We start from the raw sequence: 22,340 nt of genomic DNA on the forward strand, positions 1-22,340 counted from the left end.
GTTTCTAGTGAGTAAAACCTATACAGATCCAGGATTTCAAAGCATTCTCTTCATCTTCAACCATTTTCTATACATACACACAATCAAACTACACATAATCATTTTTTGATTAGGTTCCATCTAGATTAGGGTTGATAATGTCCAATTTAGGTTGATTGTACTGTAAAATTGGTTTGAGAAGTTTGAGGGTTTCAAATCAGAAAACTGAGTTGGGGTTTCCTTCAAGATGATTTAATTTGAAGGTTTTGGACATGATTACACAACCTAGATCCGATCGAGTGAAGTCATTGAAGAACAGGTGGTTCTTGCAAATGAGTAGTGTAGGACGGTGGATCGCATTGGTAAATCTTGGGTTTCAACAACTGCGCATTTGGGATTCGATCGAGTGAAAGCTTTGAAGAACAAGGGGTTTATTGCAAAGAAGTAGTGTGAGACGGTGAATCGAAGCAACATTATTGGTTACTTGATCAAGCTTTGATCAAGAAAAGAAAAGGTTGTAGAATCAACATCAAGCATATGGTTTGTAAGGTTAAATTGCTAGATATCTCTTGTATACATACATTTGCAAAGTAAGATATATTACACCATATCAATTTGCATTAGAATTGAGGGCATACATACCCATAACGAGTTCGATTAGAGAACTGCCTAAACAAATCCTTATGTACTCTCTCTCTCTCTCTCTCTCTCTCTCTCTCTCTCTCTCTCTCTCTCTCTCTCTCTCTCTCTCTCTCTCTCTCTCTCTCTCTCTCTCTCTCTCTCTCTCTCGCTTCTCTCTCTCTCCTCTCTCTCTCTCTCTCTCTCTCTCTCTCTCTCTTCTCTCTCTCTCTCTCTCTCTCTCTCTCTATATATATATATATATATATATATATATATATATATATATATATATATATATAAGGTTGATTTGTCCTCCATCCCCAATAATTATTTGTAAGAATAATTTATCTAAAATTTTAAAATTAAATCACATTTTCAAATTCAATATAAATCATTTTTTCTTCTAATTGTATTAATTAATTAAGACTATGTATAATCATTAATTAAATATTATCCGTTTTATACTCTTAAATTTTGTTCTATTGAAAATATTGTTTTTATTAAATTAGTAATATAGATCAATTGTTGTGACATGAATGAATTAAACTAAATCATGGAAATTCCCTTGTGTGTTTGGACAAGATTAATTATCTTTATTGTATAAAAAATATTAAAGTTAGAAAAAAAAAACTATCTCTAACTCAACAGGATTGTCCTTTTCAAAAAAATAAAAATAAAAATAAAAATGTCGAAAATCGACAATCAACGCCAGTATAATTAAGTATTAACTATATACATTACGCAGCAGTAGAAGTCGTCGCCTGCGAGCTGAAACAAACCACTCTCTCCGATCTCCTCTCACCCAACGTAATCTGTTCTTCTTTTTCTTCGTCTCAATGCATTTCACCTAATTCATCTCTCTCTGATTCATTGCTTTCTTATTCCGCAGGAATGGCCACAACTGCAGTAGGCGCAGCATTTCTCCTGCTGCTACTTCTCCCCTTCTGCATCTCTATCTCCCAACCGATCTCCGATTCTCACCGATCCGCCGCTTCTAACCTCTTCACCGAAATCTCTCCGAGGTCATAACAAAACCCTAATTAAACCTTCATTTTCAACTCAATCGCATTCCGATTTCCGATCCATTGCATTACATTATTTTCTTTAGGTTCCGTCAAATCCTAAATAATATGATAATGAAGCGATTGTTTCTGATCTATGCACATGAATCTGGAAATATATTTAGATTTATATTTATATTATCGCTTTGTTTGTAGTGATTTTATTTAATCGCGTAATTGATTCGTTGTTGCATGTTATTATGTTATCAGTTTAGAAGATGCGTATGAGGCACTGAGAGTTTTTGAGATTCTTTCAATTGAGAAGAAGCCGATTGTTACCAAAGACACTTGTGAGAAAGTGTTGGAAAATCTAGGCTCATCTTCTTCCCCTCTTAAGGATGTGTTCTATGCGTTGAAAGTTAATGGCATATTAAAATGCAAAGTTGATGATGCGGTTTTCAAGGTATTCAATTTTTGTTTTTCAGTGTATTATTGTTATTATATCTATTTCGTTGCAGCTTTGGTGTTGCTTACTATTTGCTGAAAACTGATCTAGTATTATTTATTTCTGTAAAGGATATTGCCTCAAGACTTAAAGCCACTGTCCATGATGCAAGTACTTTGCTTGACATATACTACTCAGTAGGAAGTTTGGCTCTTATAAAGGTAATTATCTGGTTTCTACTTTACTCTTTCAGCCCAGAGAGCTATGTCAAGCACTCACACTGATTTTGAATGTACAAAATATATTGCCATGTCATTTCTAGATATTTGGCACGTTGCTTTTTTTGGGGTTGTTTGGAGGAACTTATTTGGACTTAACTTATGACACAGCACTTGTGTAACTGTTCGTAAGAGCTTATATAAATGGCTTATGATATGCTTATAAGCTATTTTCAAGTTATTTATATAAGCTCCTCTAGATGGTTATTGTTTTATGTTGCTTTTCAGCTCATGCAGAGTGCACCCGAATAATCTCTTCGATAGAAACAATTTGTATACAAGTTCTTACATGGAAAATACTTGTTGAATAAACGCTTTATTAAGTTTCATATCAGAGTGATTTTTGGATTGCTATGCGATATGATGTTCCATTATCGTCCTCATTCCTTACCTTCTTTGTATGCAGGATCAGGCTTCAAATGTTGACGTTCTTCTAACTGATGCTAATGGTGTTTTTCATTCAATTAAGGTTCGTACTTATTGTGTTTTCTATTAAATAAGATTAAACTAAGGTTGCTTTTTGGTGACTGCTCTTGTGGCCACATTAATGTCGATGATAAGAAATTCAGTATGAAATCTGCACCCAACTTTTATTAGTTTTCCACATATTCTACCTCAACCATTCTGCAATTTCAATTGAAACTGTCTTGTGCATATTTGATTCCACGTCCTTCAATTTTGGCAGGCTCTAAGCCAAAGTGATGGAAGATGGCGCTACAGCTCTGACAACCCAGATTCTAGTACCTATGCCGCTGGTAATATTTTGTATGGAAATTCATTGATACTTAGAGCTTGTTTGCTTTTTGTTATTGAAAAAAACCAGTTTCTGAAAAATAATCACTTTTGTAGATATTGAACGGAAAAATGAGAAAACTGATATAATGAACAGCTACTTTGAGTAGTTTCTGAGAAACAACGAGCGTGTGGTAGATTAGAGAGAATTGAAGAGGTTATTTTTTGTAATTTTATAATTATGATTATGAACATAGAGATTAGTGTCTGCATACATGACATAAAAAATCTTGAAAAAATAATCAACTTTTATCAAATGAAAAATTAAATTTTTTGATCTTAAAATAAACAGGCTGGTACTTTTTCTCAATACATGAAACTTTTGTTGGCGAAGCTAGCGTTCTGTGGCTCCTTTGAAAGATTGCAATCCCTATCATTTATCTGTCCTGACATTATAATCATCCATTGTGTATTTCACAGGATTAGCTCTTGAAGCTCTTGGTGGAGTGATTTCACTTGCATCTTCTGAAATCGATCAGAATAAGGTAAAGTTCTGAATCTTTGTAATGGTTGCTTCACTACTTCACTATTATAAAGCTTCTATAGTCGAGTAATAATTTCATACACTAACCAAAAATTCATGCACAAAATTGTGTTATGCGCCGTATGTTATGGGACATATTGCGAAATGTGAATCTAAAGTTAACTCACTGGTGCTGTTGCTGCATCTAGCTGAATATCTATTTTAGCCTCTGCTTCACATACTTATCTTGCTTTTAAATACATCTTACCAACATACCTTTATATTGGCGCTTATATCAATATCTTATATTTGCCCCATATTGGCAGGTCAGTATAGTAAAAATTGGTATAGTGAAGCTATTTGACAGCATCGAGAAATATGGTATGTGAAGCTTTTTTACTTTTAACTCATTCTAAGTGATAGATATTCACGTCTGTTTATAAACTTTGAATTATCTTGCATGGGTTTAGTAGCAATAATGTCATGTTTCTTGCATTTTATTTCATCAATCTTGTTTCTTATTTGGTTTACTTTGGGAGGAGGGGGCTTAAAAGTTAAGTAAGTTGCAATGACCTCCTTAAGATCTAAGGTGATAGTGTGTGACTGCAAGTGTAACAGGACCTTATAGTGTGTGACTGCAAGTGTACTAGAATTGATGGTTTCTCTTGGATTAACTGCCTCTGTCAGTTGCATGTAACATGACCTTATTATTATTGATAAACTTAGGGCCTGCTTTAAGAACTAAGTATCCTGAGGAGACACCACTTCAAATTTCTTAAATCTTAAAGTCCTACAATTAAATTCTACTTGTCTTGTAGGGGTGAGATTTTTGCATGTTTTCAATTATGTAGTGCATTTTGGTCCTGCAGAATGCCAATTGACATCAAGTGACATAATTTTCTCGAAGCTCTTGTGCATTAAGAACACTCTTTGCCCTATTCCACCTAATTAGATTTGTTTCCCTAAAACTTGTGTCTTGCGTAGACTATCCTGCCATTCTTTATACCTTATCTTATTAGACTTATATGAACATGTCATATTTCAGATGATGGAGCATTTTATTTTGATGAGAAATCTGTTAGAGGATCTGAGCATCAAGGTTCTCTTTCCACAACTTCTTCAGTTGTTCGAGGGGTTGCTGCGTTTGCTGCAGTAACTTCTGGGAAAATAAATGTGAGTAACAAACGAGGAATTGCTATTTAATTTATTAATGTTAAAATTTCGTGTTAATGTTTTGCTTTGTTGTTGTTGTTTTGGCTTTGCGTTTCCCAGCTTCCAGGGGATACAATTCTAGGTTTAGCCAAGTTTTTCCTCGGCATTGGAATCCCAGGAGATGCCAAGGACTTCTTCAATCAAGTTGAATCATTATCCTTTTTTGAGAGCAACAGGTAAGTGCTTTCCAAGAAACAATTTGTTATATGAAGTTGCAGCTTCATGGAGATATTTCCCTTTTCTGCTGTTCTGATATATCAGCGCCTCTAGCGTTCAGCAATAATATTTAACTTTGATTTCTTATTTTGGTGTAGAATTTCCATTCCATTGATATTGTCACTTCCTGAAACAGTCCATTCATTGACCAAAAAAAGCCAGCTTAAGGTATGTAACTAAGTTAATGAATATAGAATCCTTAGTTTGCTAGTATTATAATGGTTTTTTCTAAGAGCATGGAATGTGATAAGATGTTGATGGCGTACATTGGGCCTTTTGTCCCAATCATGGTTATTGAATCGAGATTCAAATCGTGAATTGAAAAATCTATTTTCTAAATTGTGAATCTAATCTCTATGAATCGTAAGACGCATGATAAATAAATATGACATTTATAAGTAAAACCAAGTGCCATAAGAAAAAAACAACAACATAACAAATAGTTAGCGAGCGAGCGGGGATCAAAGAGAGAGCATTGTCTTTGAACAAGACAAGGGAACCAAAAACAGAGAAGAATAAAGTAGAAAGGGTGCAAAATGCTATGCAGGCTGGAAGAATTAAAAAACACATTGTTTGTGGGAGGGAGTGGGCACCAAAACAGCAGTGTTCAAGGGTTATTTGAAAAAGAAATAAATGCAAAAGAACTAGCCTAGCAGGCCTTTTTGAAATTGGGCTGTGCAACATGTGTTGTTTCAAGGTTGCACCCATAGTGAAAAGTGAACAGGCAATTCAGGGATAAGTGACAATTCATAAGATACACCACAATGAATTGATATTCCCACTGAGATTCATTTCCAAAATAGATACACATTAATTTGTATAAATTGAATTTAATTGTTTAAAATCCATATACCAGTCAGTGTATTGTGAGATTCCGATAATCATGGTCAAATTTTAATCTTCTGTTGTAGTGTCTCACATTATTAGATGTGCGTTTGTGCAGCATTTCTTTTAGTTTTTGCTATTGAGAATATATCATATAACCGTTAAAAAATCAATCAGGTCAAGGTCAATACAGTTCTTGGTTCAGATGCACCACCTCTGACAGTTAAGCTTGTCCGAGCTTTTAGCACTGGTGCAAAAAATTCAGCTATTATTGAAAGCAAGGTGAGTGGTGATGATTTACTGGCTTTTTTTAGGGTTGTGAGATGAGAATATTTTCTCTATAATACAATTGTTAAGTATACTGGGAATCTTTCTTATTTCTGGTACCTTTAATTTTTGCATGCTATAGGAGCTTCAGTATGACCAAGAAAGTGGACTTCATTTCTTGGATACCCTCCCAGAAAATGTTGATGTGGGAACATATGTTTTTGTTTTGGAGGTATTCCTGCCTGTAATTTAGTTTTATATTTTCCATTTCAGTTGCATCCAAGTATATTTGTTTCAACCTATTGGTTTTAATATTTTACCCTACTTTGTAGATTGTTCTACATGATTCTGAAAGTGACAAAGTTTATGCTACTGGAGGCCAAATTCACGTGCCAATATATGTCACCGGCGTTATTAAAGTTGGCAGTGCAGAAATTGCAGTTCTGGACAGTGATCTTGGAAATATTGAAACCCATAAGACGTATGTCTCTATTTTTGTTTAGTATTCTATTTGTAAATTTTCTGCAGTGATATTTGCTATTTAGGATACTCTTGATTCTAATTAGGATGTTATAATGTCATGATTTTCTTCATTATATTATATGTTTCATTTGAACTTATATCTTAATGCTGTATTCCTGGCTGTAACCGCTTCACATATGTTTCAAATTTGTTCATTTACAACTTTCAGGCTAGATTTGGCTGGAAATGATGTTGCTTCACTCTCGGCTAACCACCTTCAGAAGTTGAGGCTTTCTTTCCAATTGGAAACTCCTTATGGTCGTGTTTTCAAGCCTCATCAGGTTTGCAGTTGTTTCTTAAAACCTTGTGAATGAATGTCATTTCAATACTCTATTTAGAATTTTTGTTGTTGTTGTTGGGCAGGCAATTTTAAAGTTGAAACATGAATCTAAGATTGAACACATTTTTTTAGTTGGAAATACTGGCAAAAAGTTTGAGATCACATTTGTAAGTATCTCTTATCACATATCTCATTATCTGGGTTTAACAATCTCTCCTTTAGTACTTGTTCAAGTAGTTACATTGTGTAATAAATCACTCTGTTTTTGAGTTTGGTTACAATAGCTGCTTATAATATTTTTTTCCCTTACATATCTGGAAAGGGAGAAATACTTGAATGGAAACACACATATATTCATATTCTTAAAAACAACTAATAAAGAGAGAGAAAATTTTAAATTTAATTTCTTTTTTAATTGGAATCATGTGGTAGTTGCGTGATAATGAAGGATAGATCAACTTTTAGTTTTATTTTTTAATTAATAAAAAAGTTGTGATTGGTTGTTTGTAAAACTAGGTGTTATGTTTGTTTCTATCCAAGAATTTACCCTAGGAAGGATGTATATTATTCTGATTCTCATCTTCCTCCAATTTTCCTTTTTTTTTTCCGGCTCTTAGGATTTTCTTGGCTTGGTGGAAAAACTTTTTTATCTCTCTGGCAAGTATGACATTGAGCTGACTGTTGGTGATGCTGTCATGGTATGTGCACAACTTCCTACTTTAAAGTTACCCCCAACCCTCTTCCCCTAGTGTAATGTACAGGCAATCTGAAAAAAGATATTTTATTTCAGGAAAACTCCTTCTCACGACTACTGGGTCATGTAGAATTAGATCTTCCAGAAGCTCCCGAGAAAGCAGCGCGTCCTCCTCCACCACCTGTTGATCCTTACTCAAGATATGGGCCCAAAGCAGAAATTATCCACTTATTCAGGGCTCCTGAAAAGCGACCACCCCAGAAACTTTCGCTCGTATTTCTGGGTTTGATCCTTTTGCCATTCATCGGCTTTTTGGTTGGGGTAAGCCTAACTATAATTCTTTCTCACCAGAGAGAAACACAGATGTGCTGTGCTTATTTAATAAAAGGGGGTGGGAATAAAATTGGGAAAAATAAGAGAAGTGGAGTGGAAAAACATGGTTTGGTTATTTAGACATGATATTTAATTTAATGGGAAAGTTACTTCTATTAATATAATCTTGTGCTAGTTTAGTAAGCAAATTCTCCCCTAAGGATTAGAGCTGTGTTTCATGATATACGAGGAAAATAATTTCAAAATTTGGCCTAGTAGTATTTTGAAGATGCTGCTTAAGTGTTATCTGTATAAAATTAGGCCTCTTTGGGGCCTGGTCTAATAACGCCTCTAGGTTATTTGCACTTAATTTGTTTCTTGCTGGTCCAGGAATGCAGTTGTATGTGTTTATATGTATGTATATTACTTTATATTTATAGAAAGTTAGAAGAGAAAAAGTGGAAGGGAATTTTTGGCTCCTGCATTCAATGATGTTATGCTGATTTATGTTCTTTTTATTTGGTGTACCTTAGTTTTTAGTAGTTAATGATGTATGCTCCTTTTTATATCATTTCCAGTTGTTACGTTTGGGGGTGAGCCTGAAGAATTTCCCTGGTTCAACAATACCCGCCACATTTGCCACCCTTTTCCATCTTGGTCTTGCTGCAATTCTGTTGCTTTATGTACTTTTCTGGTTGAAGGTATGTCCACTTTACATTAATATAAGATTGTTATATGTTCGAATTAAACTTGGTTTAGTCAAGTTCTTCTATTTGGTTGTGTTTGTGTAATATATACTCCATTATCAGAGCTGGTAACATCCCTGGCAGTTTTCATAGAACAGTGTTATGTTGTTAGCTTCAGCCATTTTTTCTCTGAAGTACTTACCCTTGTCATTTTTGTTCATGTGCAGCTGGACCTATTTACAACACTCAAAACACTTGGCCTTTTGGGAGCTTTTACAATGTTTTTCGGACACAGGATTCTTTCTTATCTTGCGTTAACATCGTCCAAGTTGAAATCTGCATGAGCGAATCAGATAATGTCTATTTATAAAGAGATAGGAGTATTTAAGTTTTTCCTTTAGAGAAATGGTACTAATCAAATTTTGTAGGACATTTGTTGTATCATGTGATCTGACAAATTTAGAGATCATTATATTGCACGAGGAGAGCTTTAACTTGATTTATTCTGATGAAGCCATGGACACAAACAACCTATTTAAGCATATGCTATCTCCCTTAGATGTTATGTGGTATAGGCTTCACATATTCGAGAATCCATTTATTCTTTCACGGTAGGATCATGCATCTTCATTGTACACTATCCGGTATCATCAGAGTTATTAATCCTCGATAACGGAGCGGTTTTATATATATATATATATATATATATATATATATATATATATATATATTATATATATATATATATATATATTATATATATATATATATATATATATATATATATATATATATATATATATATGAAATCAAATATCAAAGAATAAAGATAAACATTTTATTCCGATCTGATTTATAAGTCAAATTTTATATTTATTAAGAAATATAGTTAAGTACATTTAATTTTTTATAAGAATATTTTTGGAATAAAAACATTAAATGCACTTAGATTTATTGATATCTACTTATATTTAAGGCAAAAATAATTTAAAAATTATTGCTTATAAATAAAAGACTTTTAAGAGGATTAGTTATTATTATAATTTTTATCATTTTATTATTTATTCTATTTCAAAGATGTCATATTTATAAGTAAAAAAGATAAATTTTAAGTTTATTAAGAAATATAATGAAGTGTATTTAATTTTCTTGATTTTATATGAGAGATAATACAATTACTAATATATCCTCAATTAAATTGTTTTCCATTAACAATATTAAGTAATTAATACAGAGATACTTTTGGAATAAAGACATTAAATACATATAAATTTATTGATATTTGCTTATATTTAAAGTAAAAAATATTAGAATAATTTTGCTTTTAAATAAGGCCGGACGGAGCACTAGTATGTATTAGTGCATGATATGTTATGTAGTATACAACTATCGATAACTTGGGGTTTTGAATATTTTAAAAATTTTCAACCCTCTTTTATCTCAATTGTTTAGTAGTAATTATTTATTCATTAAATATTTATCTGCCTCCACTTTTTTATTTCATATTCTTTTTTCTCTCTCTACATCCTTTGTCTTTGTCGGGTTCTCTTTATTATTCATTGTTGTATATGTTTCTCTTCATTTTTTCCACTGTTGTTGCTCAAAACTCTTCATTCTTGACAAAAACTTTTCTCCATTATTGCTGCTCAGAACTCTTAATTCTTGACAAAAACTGCTCCGCCCAGGGAGCGATTCGTGTTTGTGGCGATATTGCTTACATTTTTAAACGGCGCTCCGCCCCCTCTTCTCGTGCGATAGGTGGCCGCTCCGATCAAACCGTCTGAGATCGTGTCGTTCGTAATCACTATCGATAATTCTGGTATCTATTAATCATATCACTTTTTATAGAATGTTTTAAATTTTCAAAGAGGGTTTTTAAATGAGGTTTATATCATAAAGCCTATACCTAAAGAGTAAAAATTCTCCATGTAGTTCAGGATTCCACTATTATGTATAAAGAGACACATATTTTAGAACATGTAATATTAATTAAGCAGGTATATACAAAATTATAGGAGAATTTCTTATCCCATCCTATAGGGGTGAAAAACACATTATGCAAAATCGAAAATGTCATTCAAATTTTGAAGATACATCTCCAGACGTACTATGAACCATCTTATGACGCACAAAATGAGTGTCACCCTAGATTAAACAAAAAATTATTCTGGAGATGATCTCTAGATATTTTTAACAAATATATTGATATTTGAGCAACCCAATGGATATTTCGGAGATGCATCTATGGAGGTTTGGGACAGGATATTGAAATTTTTGTCACCTTTGCATGTCATATATTTTCTGAGATGTATCTCCGAAATAAGTTGATAAAACACTCACCCGCATGATCACATACCCATATTTGTTTTCCACTCCAAACCATTTTAAAAAACTCTTTCATTCTCAATCCACATTTTCACTCCAAATCTTCATTCTTGCGTTTCATCACTTTAAAGGGAGTAAAAGAAGATGAAATACCAGGCAAATATCATTTATTTTAAGCTTCATTATTCACATTAGTCTTGTTTTTTAGCTGAAAAATGTTCGTCTAATCCGAAGATACATCTCTGAATTCTGTACGAACTCTTTCGAAGGTGCATCTCCGTAGATCGTCTGTTCTTATTCTTCGTAGTCTTGTTGTGAAGGAGGTAGATGTTGGCAACCAATTTAAAAACGAGTAAGAGTTTGAATTTCATGATCACATGATTCAATGGATTCGTACAGGGCCCTCAAAACTGGGATTTGGTGTGGTAATCGGAAGGTCCGATAACGGTTCAGATAGAAGATGTGCATTTGTGAGAATGACATGTGAAAGAAGTGGGAAATATATACCTCTTTTACGAAATTTTAAATGAGATAACGCCGGTTCAAGAAAATGTGAGTTTCCCTTTAAGTTGTGTGGTTATATGTTGTCAAATAAGAAATGGAGATTTAATGTCATATGTGGTTTACATAACCATGACTTGTGTGAAAAGTTAGCCGATCATCTAATTGTGTGTCGCCTCATGCAGAAAGAGAAGGAACGCGTTTCATACCTGACATTGAATTTGGTTCAACCGAAAAACATACTTGCAACTTTGAAATGTAAAAGACCCGAAAATATCTCAAATATCAAGCAAGTGTATAATATTCGCTACAAAAATAAAAAGGCACTAAGGGGGGATAGAAGTGGAATGCAATAACTATTGAAATTTTGGATGATAACAATTATGTTTTTAGGCACCGAACGTGCGAGATGAAGTAATCGTTAGAGATATATTTTGGGCTTATTCTCATTCCATCAAGTTGCTCAACACGTTTCCTACTGTACTCATCATTGATTCAACGTACAAGACCAACAAGTACAAACTTCCACTATTAGAGATGGTAGGTGCTACCTCTGTTGAGAAGACCTATTCTATTGAGTTTGCATTTCTAGAGAGCGAAAAAGAGGAGAATGTTACTTACACCTTAGAGGTGTGTCAAGAAATGTTGAAGAATCAATAAGAGATGTCGAAAGTAATTGTTACTAACTGCGATACCACTTTGACGAATTAGGTTGCAAAGGTATTTCCTATTTCTTATGCATTACTTTGTAGGTATCACATAACAAAGAATGTGACAAGTCGGGTTAAACCCGCGGTAGGGACGAAACAGATAAAGGTCGAAGATGGAAAAATGATGAAGGCGGGTGTGATAATGGAAAAAAATAATGGATGCATGGGCGATTATAGTAAATTCTTCTACTAAAGAGTTATTTTCCGATTTCGTTATACATTTCAGAAAGGTGTGCGAGAAATATCCAGATTTGTTAAATTATATTGAAAGCACAATTCTGGACCAGGTGAAGGAGAAAATTGTTTGTGCATGGACCGATCAGGTTAGACACATTGGGAATACAACAACAAACCGAGTTGAGTTTGCCCATGCTAAATTGAAGAATTGGTTGGGAAATAGTAAGGGGGGTTATGTAGAGATTGAGACTCTATGAACCAAATGATCCAAAACCAGTATTATGAGATACAACATCATTTGATCGGAGCATCACAGTTTTGGAACACAAATTTAAAGACAACAATGTTTATTCTCAATTGGTCGGCAACATATCTCGAGCAGGTTTGAATTATATTTTTCATGAAGCTAAACGAGCCGATAATGTAGGCTCCAATAGGGTAAAGTGTGGTTACACAATTTTGAAAACCTATGGTCTCCTATGTGTTCGTTTTATAGCAAAGAAGGTGAAACTTGGTAACCCGTTAAGAATAATTGAAGTTTGTAGTCATTGGAAAAGGCTTAGGTTTGATGATGATGGTGTCATGAAAGACTTCCTTTGATCGGAGCATCACAGTTTTGGAACACAAATTTAAAGACAACAATGTTTATGCTCAATTGGTCGGCAACATATCTCCAGCAGGTTTGAATTATATTTTTCACGAAGCTAAACGAGCCGATAATGTAGGCTCCAATACGGTAAAGCATGGTTACACAATTTTGAAAACCTATGGTCTCCCATATGTTCGTTTTATAGCAAAGAAGGTGAAACTTGGTAACCCGTTAAGAATAATTGAAGTTTGTAGTCATTGGAAAAGGCTTAGGTTTGATGATGGTGGTGTCATGAAAGACGGTAAATCGAAGATAACTATCTTGATCAAATGGGAAGTGATACAAGAGTTACTTTTGAAAGTCAATGACAATATGAAACTCCACATTAAAGAACAATTGAGGAAGATTGCTTATTCGGAAACCACTGACTTGAAACCACCGTCTCAACCGGTAAAAATAAAAGGTGTTCTGAAGAAGGTCAAGCCTACATCGAGTGACAATTCAACGGTGCAGTCTCCTTCGTATTTTGAACATGTTGACAAATTTTTTTCGGACTCACCAACTCCAAAATCTCAAAAAAGTGTTTTTAAAGGAGCTCGCATTAACAAACCACATCTTTCACCCTTATACCAAAATTCCATTCATTGAGGAGATGCTATTTTTTATGCACAAATACGAGATGCTAGTAAAGGAGAAGATGATCACACACTTGTCTGTCATCAACGTATCCATGAATTGAGGACCCATAAAGAATCATACACATGACTTTACAAAAAGAAAGAAAATTTTGATTCATTTTATGAGTCTCTTGTTCCTTGCATTAGTGGACTGACACCAGAGGAAAAATGAATGTGCTTCCCTGAAATGAGTCATATCATAGCAAGTCTGCATGATAGAGTGTGTATTGATCTTGCAAAATACGATTTTTTCAGAAACTTTTTTCCCACTACGCACCGCCCCACTTCAAAATCCAAATGATCATATTATGTGTATTGGATGACTTTCAAAATCACGACACTTTGTTCAAGTTTATTTGAAGTCGGGATGCCTTATACCACTTACATTAGTGGAGTGGACGACTCATTCAACAACAAAAGTCGAGACTTGGATGAACTAATTTGTGGAGAGGATGCAATAGTTCATCATACTGAGCAACATTGAAAGAGAATCAAATGCATAAAAGTCAAAGGGGGTGCCACTCATACTTATAGATGTAGCCGACGACAAATCTTTCGATTCATTTTAGTTTTTCATCATCAATTAAGTGTATGTAACTGTATATTAATATTGATGAATTGTAATATATACACTTTCAAATATTTTAATACATTTTGATATTTGTCAAAAAAGTTGTTCATTTCCCAAACAAAACACACAAGTTCTGTTTTCTCCCTGGTTCAGGAGAGGCGAAGATGTATCTTTAGAATAAGATGATAGGGTGGTACCGAAAATGTATCTCCGAAACCAACACTGATACATGATATAATTTTTGAGGTCCACATTTCTCGACAACTTCTATAAATTTATGTCTTTGTTTTTTATTTTATACAAACAGAAAATGTCGCAAATGTCACAAATAAACATCATCTGATATGTCACAAATGACTCCTTCTCTAACGCGACATTCGACGAAAGTTTAAGATCGATGAGTACACATATTTTGCAGATCTACAATACAAAGTGCATATCTTCTACCTTACGAAGATAATCGAAAAATTGTGAAGCTCGAGTACCATTCATCATCAATTAACAACGAAAACAAGATTGGGTTCAACAACTATGAACTCAAGACGAATGCAGATGTAAGAGCTATATAAAATACATTTTTCCGTTTCGAAACAAAAGTTTCGATCGAGTTGGAAGCGACGATTTTAAGATCGGTCGAAGATATATGAAGATGTTGAAGTATCCACTTGAATATTGAAATGTAATATCTGATTTTATGTTAACATCACCTATGTAATGCTGATTCTATGTTATGAAGCTAATTTTATTTTGTCAAAATACAATTTTCTAGTTTTCTGTTTATGTTTTTGTTTCACTATGCTACGAAGATGCATCTACTGACAGATTCCGAAGATACATCTCCAGATAAAAAAAGACACACTCCAAGAACGTCACTCAAGATTGGCCTAGGTAGTGTGTGTTTGGTGTACGTCCCGAGATGAATCTCTAAAATCTAAAGACATTTTAATATTTTCACGTGTTGCCATTTTATGAAATTATGCCATTTTAATATATGATAGCATTAAAAAATTTAAAACATATTTAAAATTATGAAATTTTCGATATACCAGAAATTTAAAATACATTATCGAAATTTTGTTCATAACAGAAATTTCATTTCATCTATCGAAAATTTCAAATATAAATTTGATTCAAAATATAATCAAAATAAGTTCCGAAAATATGAAATTATAAGGAGTGTCAGGTTTAATTAAGGAGTGTTAAAGTTAAGAGAAAAATGAATATGCACTGACAGTATAAAATAATTTTACACTGTCAATCAATAAGACCCGTGTATATCCCGCCACATCACATTTTTATTTTTAAAATACCCGTGTATCCCGCCACATCACATTTTTATTTTTAAAATATTATTATGATTTGACAATATAAAATACTTTGATGGGATGTCAAGTGTAATATTTCTTTACACTGACGTGCACTATCTTTAACCTCTAAAGTTAAATGCTCACCAACAATCTAATGAAAATATCGCCTAAAAGAAATTAACATACCTAAAATCAAATAATGAGATTTTTACTTGCACCACCATTTTTCTAACACACCCTCACTCTACATTTTTTTCCTTCATAATATTCTTTTTAAAAAATACATTCATACTGCATCAATATTTATTTGAAAATTAGAGTTCTTGAAATACAAATATGTTTAGAATATTAAATTTTGAATCTATTTAAATATTTTGAAAGTATAATCTTGAAAAGAATTTATACGCCTTTTGAAATTTAAGTTCCATAAGACATAGTTTTAAATTTTGAAATTTTTTATAGACATTGAAATTCAATATGAAATTCTTCTCATAGAATATATTTGTCATATTAAAGAAATATGAAATTTAACAACACTTCTCATAAAATTTAGGCTTAAAAAATGTTAGGGGTCCTTGTAAATAGTCCATAATTCCATGTTAGTCATACAAAAAATTCTTTTGAATAATAGTTATTTTTTAAAATTTTCCATCCATAATTTTAATCATTCAGTCTATTTCCTCTGACGAAAGCTAATATACACATATACAGATTACCTGAAAAAAAAATTAGTAACTGAACATACACTTAATAATGACAATGACAGAGTGACAGAGAAGCTGCCATAACAAATTTAATAACACTTCTAGTAAAAGAATGTGAAATTTAATAACACTTGTCACAAAACTTATTTATCTAAAAATAGACAACTTAATGGCTGATAATTACTAAATGCATTTTAAATGCAAATTTACTATTCTTATGACTCTTTAGTATTTAGTACGAAATTATAATTTAAAAGCTACAACTATATTGCTAATCGCAAATAAAAAATACGACTACGAAGAATACTTGAAAAAAAAAATACTATAGGCATAAATAATGCCCAGCACCAATAATAATGTAAGTACATTTGTTGTAGAAGCTATGAAAGCACGGCAGTCAGACGATTGCCTCAATTAAGCTGTAACCTGAAAATTAGATAAATGCAAGCGTTTTAGACTTTTAGTAAACCATGAAGATTTATAGAAACTGAATTATATAACTGCACTTTGAGAAAGGAGACTTTCGATAGCTGTTGAATGTTGAAAGTAGTTGCTGAATCTTAAACTTTTTCCTTAACCATTCAAAAGAAAAAAAATATGATATTTCACCTAAAAAGCAGCAGACAAATCAATTCATGAATCCAAGTAAATCTATGACTTTCTGGACCTCTAATCTTTTGATACTCTGATAATTATACCAGCTGGAGTCTGGTCACTTCTGAGATGACCGGAACCAATCAAATCACGAAGATGAAATCTCATATCGAGTGGAGACATTCGAAGACGCTTCTTTTCCAAAACGGCCAACATCATCTCCTTATATTGACGCCTGCTGAGAAGAGAAATAATTTCCTTCCTTCCCTGAACAACAAAGTTAAAGAAAATTCATTATAATGAATATATAACCTAAAGATCAAAATACACAAATTATAAAATTTACAGGAAAGAACAAAACTGGGCCTCTCTCATTCTGAAGAAGTACAAATAGGAAAGTGTAATGACTGCCCAAATCATACCCCAGCTAGAAAGAAATAACTCAACCCGCACAAACTATCAACCAGACACTCTTTAGAATAAATATTACAGGCAATAGACTTCAAAGATGGACTATTTGCCCGCATGTGTAGTGATGATTAACAATTCAAGCTCAACCTAACAGTGATTCGAATTAGGATGTAATCTATATGATGACTCATTCAGCTGATAACTCGCTAATATTTACTTCCTTGTGAGCTTGAAATTTGTAAGACTTTAATGCTTGTTTCAGCTTTATTTTGGAAAAATAGTCACTCTTTGTTTTCCAAAGCTCTCTCAAGAGAAACTGGCAGAAAGAATAATTGTTCTTCAAAACTAAATTGATCCGAGCAAGTGAGACTGGCATTCAATTTTGAGGTACCCACCTTTCAGATATGTCTGAGGTTTAGTTACACCCCTCACTAGTAACTTTCTCCTTTTCAGCACAATGCCCCTCCAAAAGAAATAGCAACATGTGTTCAAGTACTGAACAAACAATTGAAGTATGTGTACTAAAATCAAACATATTACACGAATGAGTAATAGGAGGGTTATACAATGCACCACCTACAAGTGATGCATAAAAATTTGACATGCGAGGGGTAAAAAATGCTTCCTCCTACCACACTCTAACTCCACCAGCGCGCCGCCACCTCCTCTGGTCTCCCCCATCTCTTTTCTACCACCACCCATCTCCCAGCCACCCTGACCCTCTTCCTGAAACGCCGCAAACTCCCTCTACTGCCACAACCTCTTTCAATCTCTCAAGAGGATTTGAGCAGGATTGCAGAACTTAACCAGGGAAAAAAGTTTCAACAAGACTGCAATTTAACCAAGAACTGGTCAATTAATTACTTAAGCCATCTCTGGAGCCACTTTCTATAAGTAAAAAAGCCTATGATTAAACCACTAAAAGCAGTACATATGGCTTTGATTCAGCTTGACTCGAGTAAGAATCACATTTTACATTCCATAAAAGATGTCACAAAAATTGGTTCAAAATGTGATTTGAAATCAAACTTGTGGTCCAAAAGATTTAAAGAAAACAAGATCTAGTTGTATTTTCTAATTCTGCATTAAAGCAAAAATTAAGAACAGTGATGGCTATAAAACACAATCAGATTTATTGAGAAGGCTCTTCTTATACCCAATGTTGACACACTCGTCCCTCACCGATCCAAGGCCTCGAATGTCATGGGTCAACCTGTCTTTAATGGAAGCATCAACCGAAACAAACCAGAAATATGTGGGATTATTGGTGGCAGAATTCTAACAATGAATCAAGTGGTGCCACACACCGAAGGTTGGAGTTCAGACGGGCATCATGGGGAGTGACGCTCTTGTATTCAATCAAGGAACTGCAAATGTAGTTGTCCACATCGCTTCAGAGGGTGCGGTTTGGAACCAAAAACAAAAAATGATAGAGAGGATTTAACGAAGGGGGCGGAGGCTGGAGGAGAGAGGAGGGAGGGATGGGGGTTTGTGGGAGTGGGAGTGGGTTGGAGACTTGCACTCTCTCTCTCTCTTATATTATCAATTTACTCTATATTAGAAGGTTAGAAAATATCTTATAATATACAAATAATATCATTTGATATAATTATGTTAGTGTATTTTATCTCCTAAAACCAGTTTCTATTCTTAGAGTATTTTAGATTATCTCCTAAGATTAGTTACCATATTACTTAGTTATTGTTATGATTTATTTCTTGCTTTCCCTAATTATTTAGGATAAGAAGTCTTGTATCGCTATAAATATGAGTTAGAGTTTAGTCTTTTGTATCAAGTTATAAGATGACCATGAATAATATACATTGAACTATATAGCAAGCATCCAGACATAAAGACATGGTAGACATCAAATATTCATACCTGGACAAGACCTTTAAGAAGTGAGCCAATATTTGGAATTGCTATCCAATACATGTTTGGATCAATAAGTTGCCTGGTCTGAAAAGTATGCACCAAAATTATTATGTACTCAACGAAAAGAACATATATTCATATACATTGTGGATGAAACTAAAAAGAAGGAGGACATAATCAACATAAAACAAAACTACAGAAGAATCACATCTGTGTTAAAGTAATAGGGAAATTTGTGTTGATAAAGAATCCAAGACGTTGTAAATTAAAGAGGCAAATAATCAACATACGCAGGATACTATAAATATGCTTAATTAAAGGGAACGTTTGTATCGTCTTGTAGGACTTAGAAGCATGAAATAAGATAAAGAGAGGCGCCAAGATTCTCGATGCAGCTGATAACGTTCAATGTTAATGGTTAAAAACCCAAAAAAAAGCACTTGAAGGATTTCCAATGATGTCTAAATAAATCAACGATTTCATGTAGAAAAAAGCCCACGAATGTTGGTATCGTAAAGTAAATGCTATTTATGCTGGTATTGTAAACCAAGTTGGCAAAAAAAAATATGAAGTTTACTTAACAATTTACAGGAAGTGAAGTTGAAAAGGCTTGTATATGATCTAAAAACTCCAAGCAAAGTTGTGACTGTTTCAAAAAAGTGTTTGAATACAACCAAAATGAGTATTGTTGCAATCCATTTCACTTACAATGACGCCTGCATTAATTAGAAGGGAGATGTGACTGTCCTTCACCTTTCCCCCAAGTGACAAAAGTGAGCACTGCATCCAAATGAACAACCATCAGCATCAAAACTCATTTAGTAAATATCCTGTGAAACATATGTTTGACCAGCCTACATGATTTAAAATCAAAGACTTTAACATGGCCAACTGGAAAAAATGTCTTGAAATTGATATAAGTATTTAATATGCATCAATATATATAGGTAGACATGCCATATTTTCTTATTGTGCGTATGCACTCTCCCAAAGTCAGACAGTTGCAAGATTACAAAGATTTTTGATGAGTCGACAGTGTAATGAGCAGAAGCGTAAATGATTAAACAGTATATGCTTAGTTTGCATATCTTACTTACAAGCTCCTGATGCTCAATGCCAGTTTCCAGCTTCGAATCTAGGACATGAATTTTGAACCACTCAAAAACTTCAAATTCTGCTCGTGTCTTTCCTTCCATTCTTTTAAAAACACGATCTATCTATGCATAAGCAGTAAGAAAAAATAAACATGATGGTTCATCAATAATCCTTCAAAATTGAAATCGGTCATACTAATATGACCAAGGAAAGGAAAGGAAATAAAATATCCAATATGAGGCCAGTTGGGTAGCCCTCAAACTCTCAAACTATAATGAAATAAAATATCCAAAATGAGGGCAGTTTAGGTCCCATCGTGAATGCCATAAGATGGCATCAAAATTCATCTAAGATCCGTTGGGCTACCTCTTATCAGGTTTCTGCTATCCGACAACCCGAGTCACACTCTAGATGTCTAGCTTTGTGCAAGAGACATGTGTGTTAAGAGTCTCACATCGGATGAGAAACAGTCCGTCAATATATGTATTAAGTGGGGGCAATTCTCATCTTGTAAGTCGATTTTGTAAGAATGAGTTAGGGCTAATATAGAGTTAGTATATACTATTAAACCAACCTGTTTTAGGTAATCATCCAAAAACATTACAGCATGATCATCTTGTCCAGTATTTAATTTAAAAAGGCGAAGCACTTTATCCCTCCGAAGAGACTGCCAAAAATAAACAAATATATCATAATACAAATCACCACATTAACTAATCAATCAAAATTTAAGAGCTTAAATAAGCACAAAAAACACTAATGTGTAGTAGTTGCAAATGACAAACATTAAAATTACAAAAAATCCCTAAACAGACCTCTAATTCCCTATCCACTTGTGTTCTGTTCTTCACACTGCTATACAATTGAGACTTCAATATAAACGGTTCAACCGAAACCTAGAAATAAGCATCAATAATCAAAACTAAATTATGATTAATTATTAATTCATAAAAATACACAGGGAGAGTAAGAAATGAGATAGTTAATTGTTACATTGAGAATTTGGGGAAATTGAGCTCGCATGATTCGAAGCGCAATAAGCGTATCAGAGAATGTAAGATCGTTCTCTGCGAAATCAATGCAATAGAGATTAATATGAGCTATGAATAAAGAGAAATATAGGTGTATAGTAGGAGAGGATTGTGTACCGAGTGATGATGAGGTGTTTCCGGCATCGGAACTCTCAGTTCGCCGGCGTTTGGTTCCTTTCGATGAAGATTCTGGAACGTTCTCCATGCGTCGTGCTTGAGGCTTTCAACTTCCTAACTATTAAGATAGATAGATAAACAGATTCTGAATAAATTGAATTATCAATAGTATCCAATTCAATTCAATTAACTCGATTATATTTCATCTATGATATGATTGGTTGTGAGCATAGAAAAAGATTCGAGAAATATGAGAAATGTTGTTGTTTTTTACGTGGATGAAATTGAAGTGAAATAAGTGCATTTAACTTGACACTTCCTATTTAGATATGATATCTTTCCACCGCCTATGAAAATAAAACATTGTATAGGACGATACCCAAAATTTAAAACAAATTTCAAAATTTTCAAAAATAATGAGTAACTATACCGAATTTTTTAAAATTTTCAGTATTTTGTACTAGAAATTTTAAATTTTTTGATGTTTTCATGAAATATTTACCCGAAATTTCAATATTTCTGATACAAAATCATATTGAATATACCAAAAATTTCGTAATTTTCGATAGTTATAAAAATTTGATTTTGTATCGGAAATTCTAAAATTTCCGGTATATATTTATACCTTAGATTTTAAAATTTCCGGTACGTACCAAAACTTTGTATTTTTCGGTAGTTGCTAATAATTTTTTTAAATTTTTCTTTCTTTTGCAGTGAAATACAGAGGCAGAGACGACATTATTGCATGGAGAGTTGTTGATCGAGCGGTAGACTAGGCTAGGGATGTCAGGAGTGTTGAGGTTGAGTATTCCCAAACACCTTTGGACGAGTGGCCCCAACCGGTTCACACCAGAAGCAGTTGGCTGAGCATGGTCAGTTCTGGGCACCTCGTAGCACTCGACGTTGACCAATATGGTCAGTAAAGCAGTCCAGAAATGAGGTGGTGCCAAATATTGTTATTGTTATTGATGGAGTGGTTGATTCAGTGGTTGAGGAGGTTGCAGATCCGATTGTTGTTGTTGTTGAGGAGGCTGGGTTAGAGGAGGTTACTCAGATGGTTCGG

At 33.6% G+C, this 22,340-nt stretch overlaps 3 protein-coding genes across 3 annotated transcripts; 2 read left to right on the forward strand and 1 right to left on the reverse strand.

Moving 5' to 3' along the window:
• The first annotated feature begins 1,244 nt into the window (after positions 1-1,244).
• On the forward strand, positions 1,245-9,096 carry LOC127092104 (dolichyl-diphosphooligosaccharide--protein glycosyltransferase subunit 2). The gene is made up of 20 exons (XM_051030913.1): positions 1,245-1,407; positions 1,490-1,622; positions 1,872-2,064; positions 2,178-2,267; positions 2,731-2,793; positions 3,010-3,079; positions 3,537-3,601; positions 3,906-3,960; positions 4,625-4,752; positions 4,852-4,967; positions 5,106-5,175; positions 6,010-6,114; positions 6,242-6,331; positions 6,432-6,580; positions 6,791-6,902; positions 6,985-7,068; positions 7,519-7,599; positions 7,692-7,916; positions 8,486-8,608; positions 8,821-9,096. The coding sequence occupies exons 2-20, from the start codon at positions 1,492-1,494 to the stop codon at positions 8,935-8,937; spliced, it is 2,067 nt and encodes a 688-aa protein (XP_050886870.1). The 5' UTR covers positions 1,245-1,407; positions 1,490-1,491; the 3' UTR covers positions 8,938-9,096.
• A 1,446-nt stretch (positions 9,097-10,542) lies between these two features.
• On the forward strand, positions 10,543-13,543 carry LOC127094048 (uncharacterized). The gene is made up of 6 exons (XM_051032918.1): positions 10,543-10,590; positions 11,813-12,049; positions 12,131-12,139; positions 12,417-12,528; positions 12,689-12,810; positions 12,896-13,543. Exons 1-6 carry the CDS (start codon positions 10,543-10,545, stop codon positions 13,541-13,543), a joined length of 1,176 nt encoding a protein of 391 aa, XP_050888875.1.
• Positions 13,544-16,259: 2,716 nt separating this feature from the next.
• LOC127092105 (uncharacterized) lies at positions 16,260-21,576 on the reverse strand. The gene is made up of 9 exons (XM_051030914.1): positions 21,278-21,576; positions 21,123-21,196; positions 20,945-21,025; positions 20,704-20,796; positions 20,132-20,251; positions 19,743-19,814; positions 19,041-19,118; positions 16,764-17,015; positions 16,260-16,580 (listed from the first exon to the last, which is right to left on the reverse strand). Exons 1-8 carry the CDS (start codon positions 21,363-21,365, stop codon positions 16,824-16,826), a joined length of 798 nt encoding a protein of 265 aa, XP_050886871.1. The 5' UTR covers positions 21,366-21,576; the 3' UTR covers positions 16,260-16,580; positions 16,764-16,823.
• Between the last annotated feature and the right edge of the window lie 764 nt (positions 21,577-22,340).

Source organism: Lathyrus oleraceus, chromosome 6, assembly GCF_024323335.1.
Source record: "Lathyrus oleraceus cultivar Zhongwan6 chromosome 6, CAAS_Psat_ZW6_1.0, whole genome shotgun sequence".
NCBI classification, from domain to species: domain Eukaryota; kingdom Viridiplantae; phylum Streptophyta; class Magnoliopsida; order Fabales; family Fabaceae; genus Lathyrus; species Lathyrus oleraceus.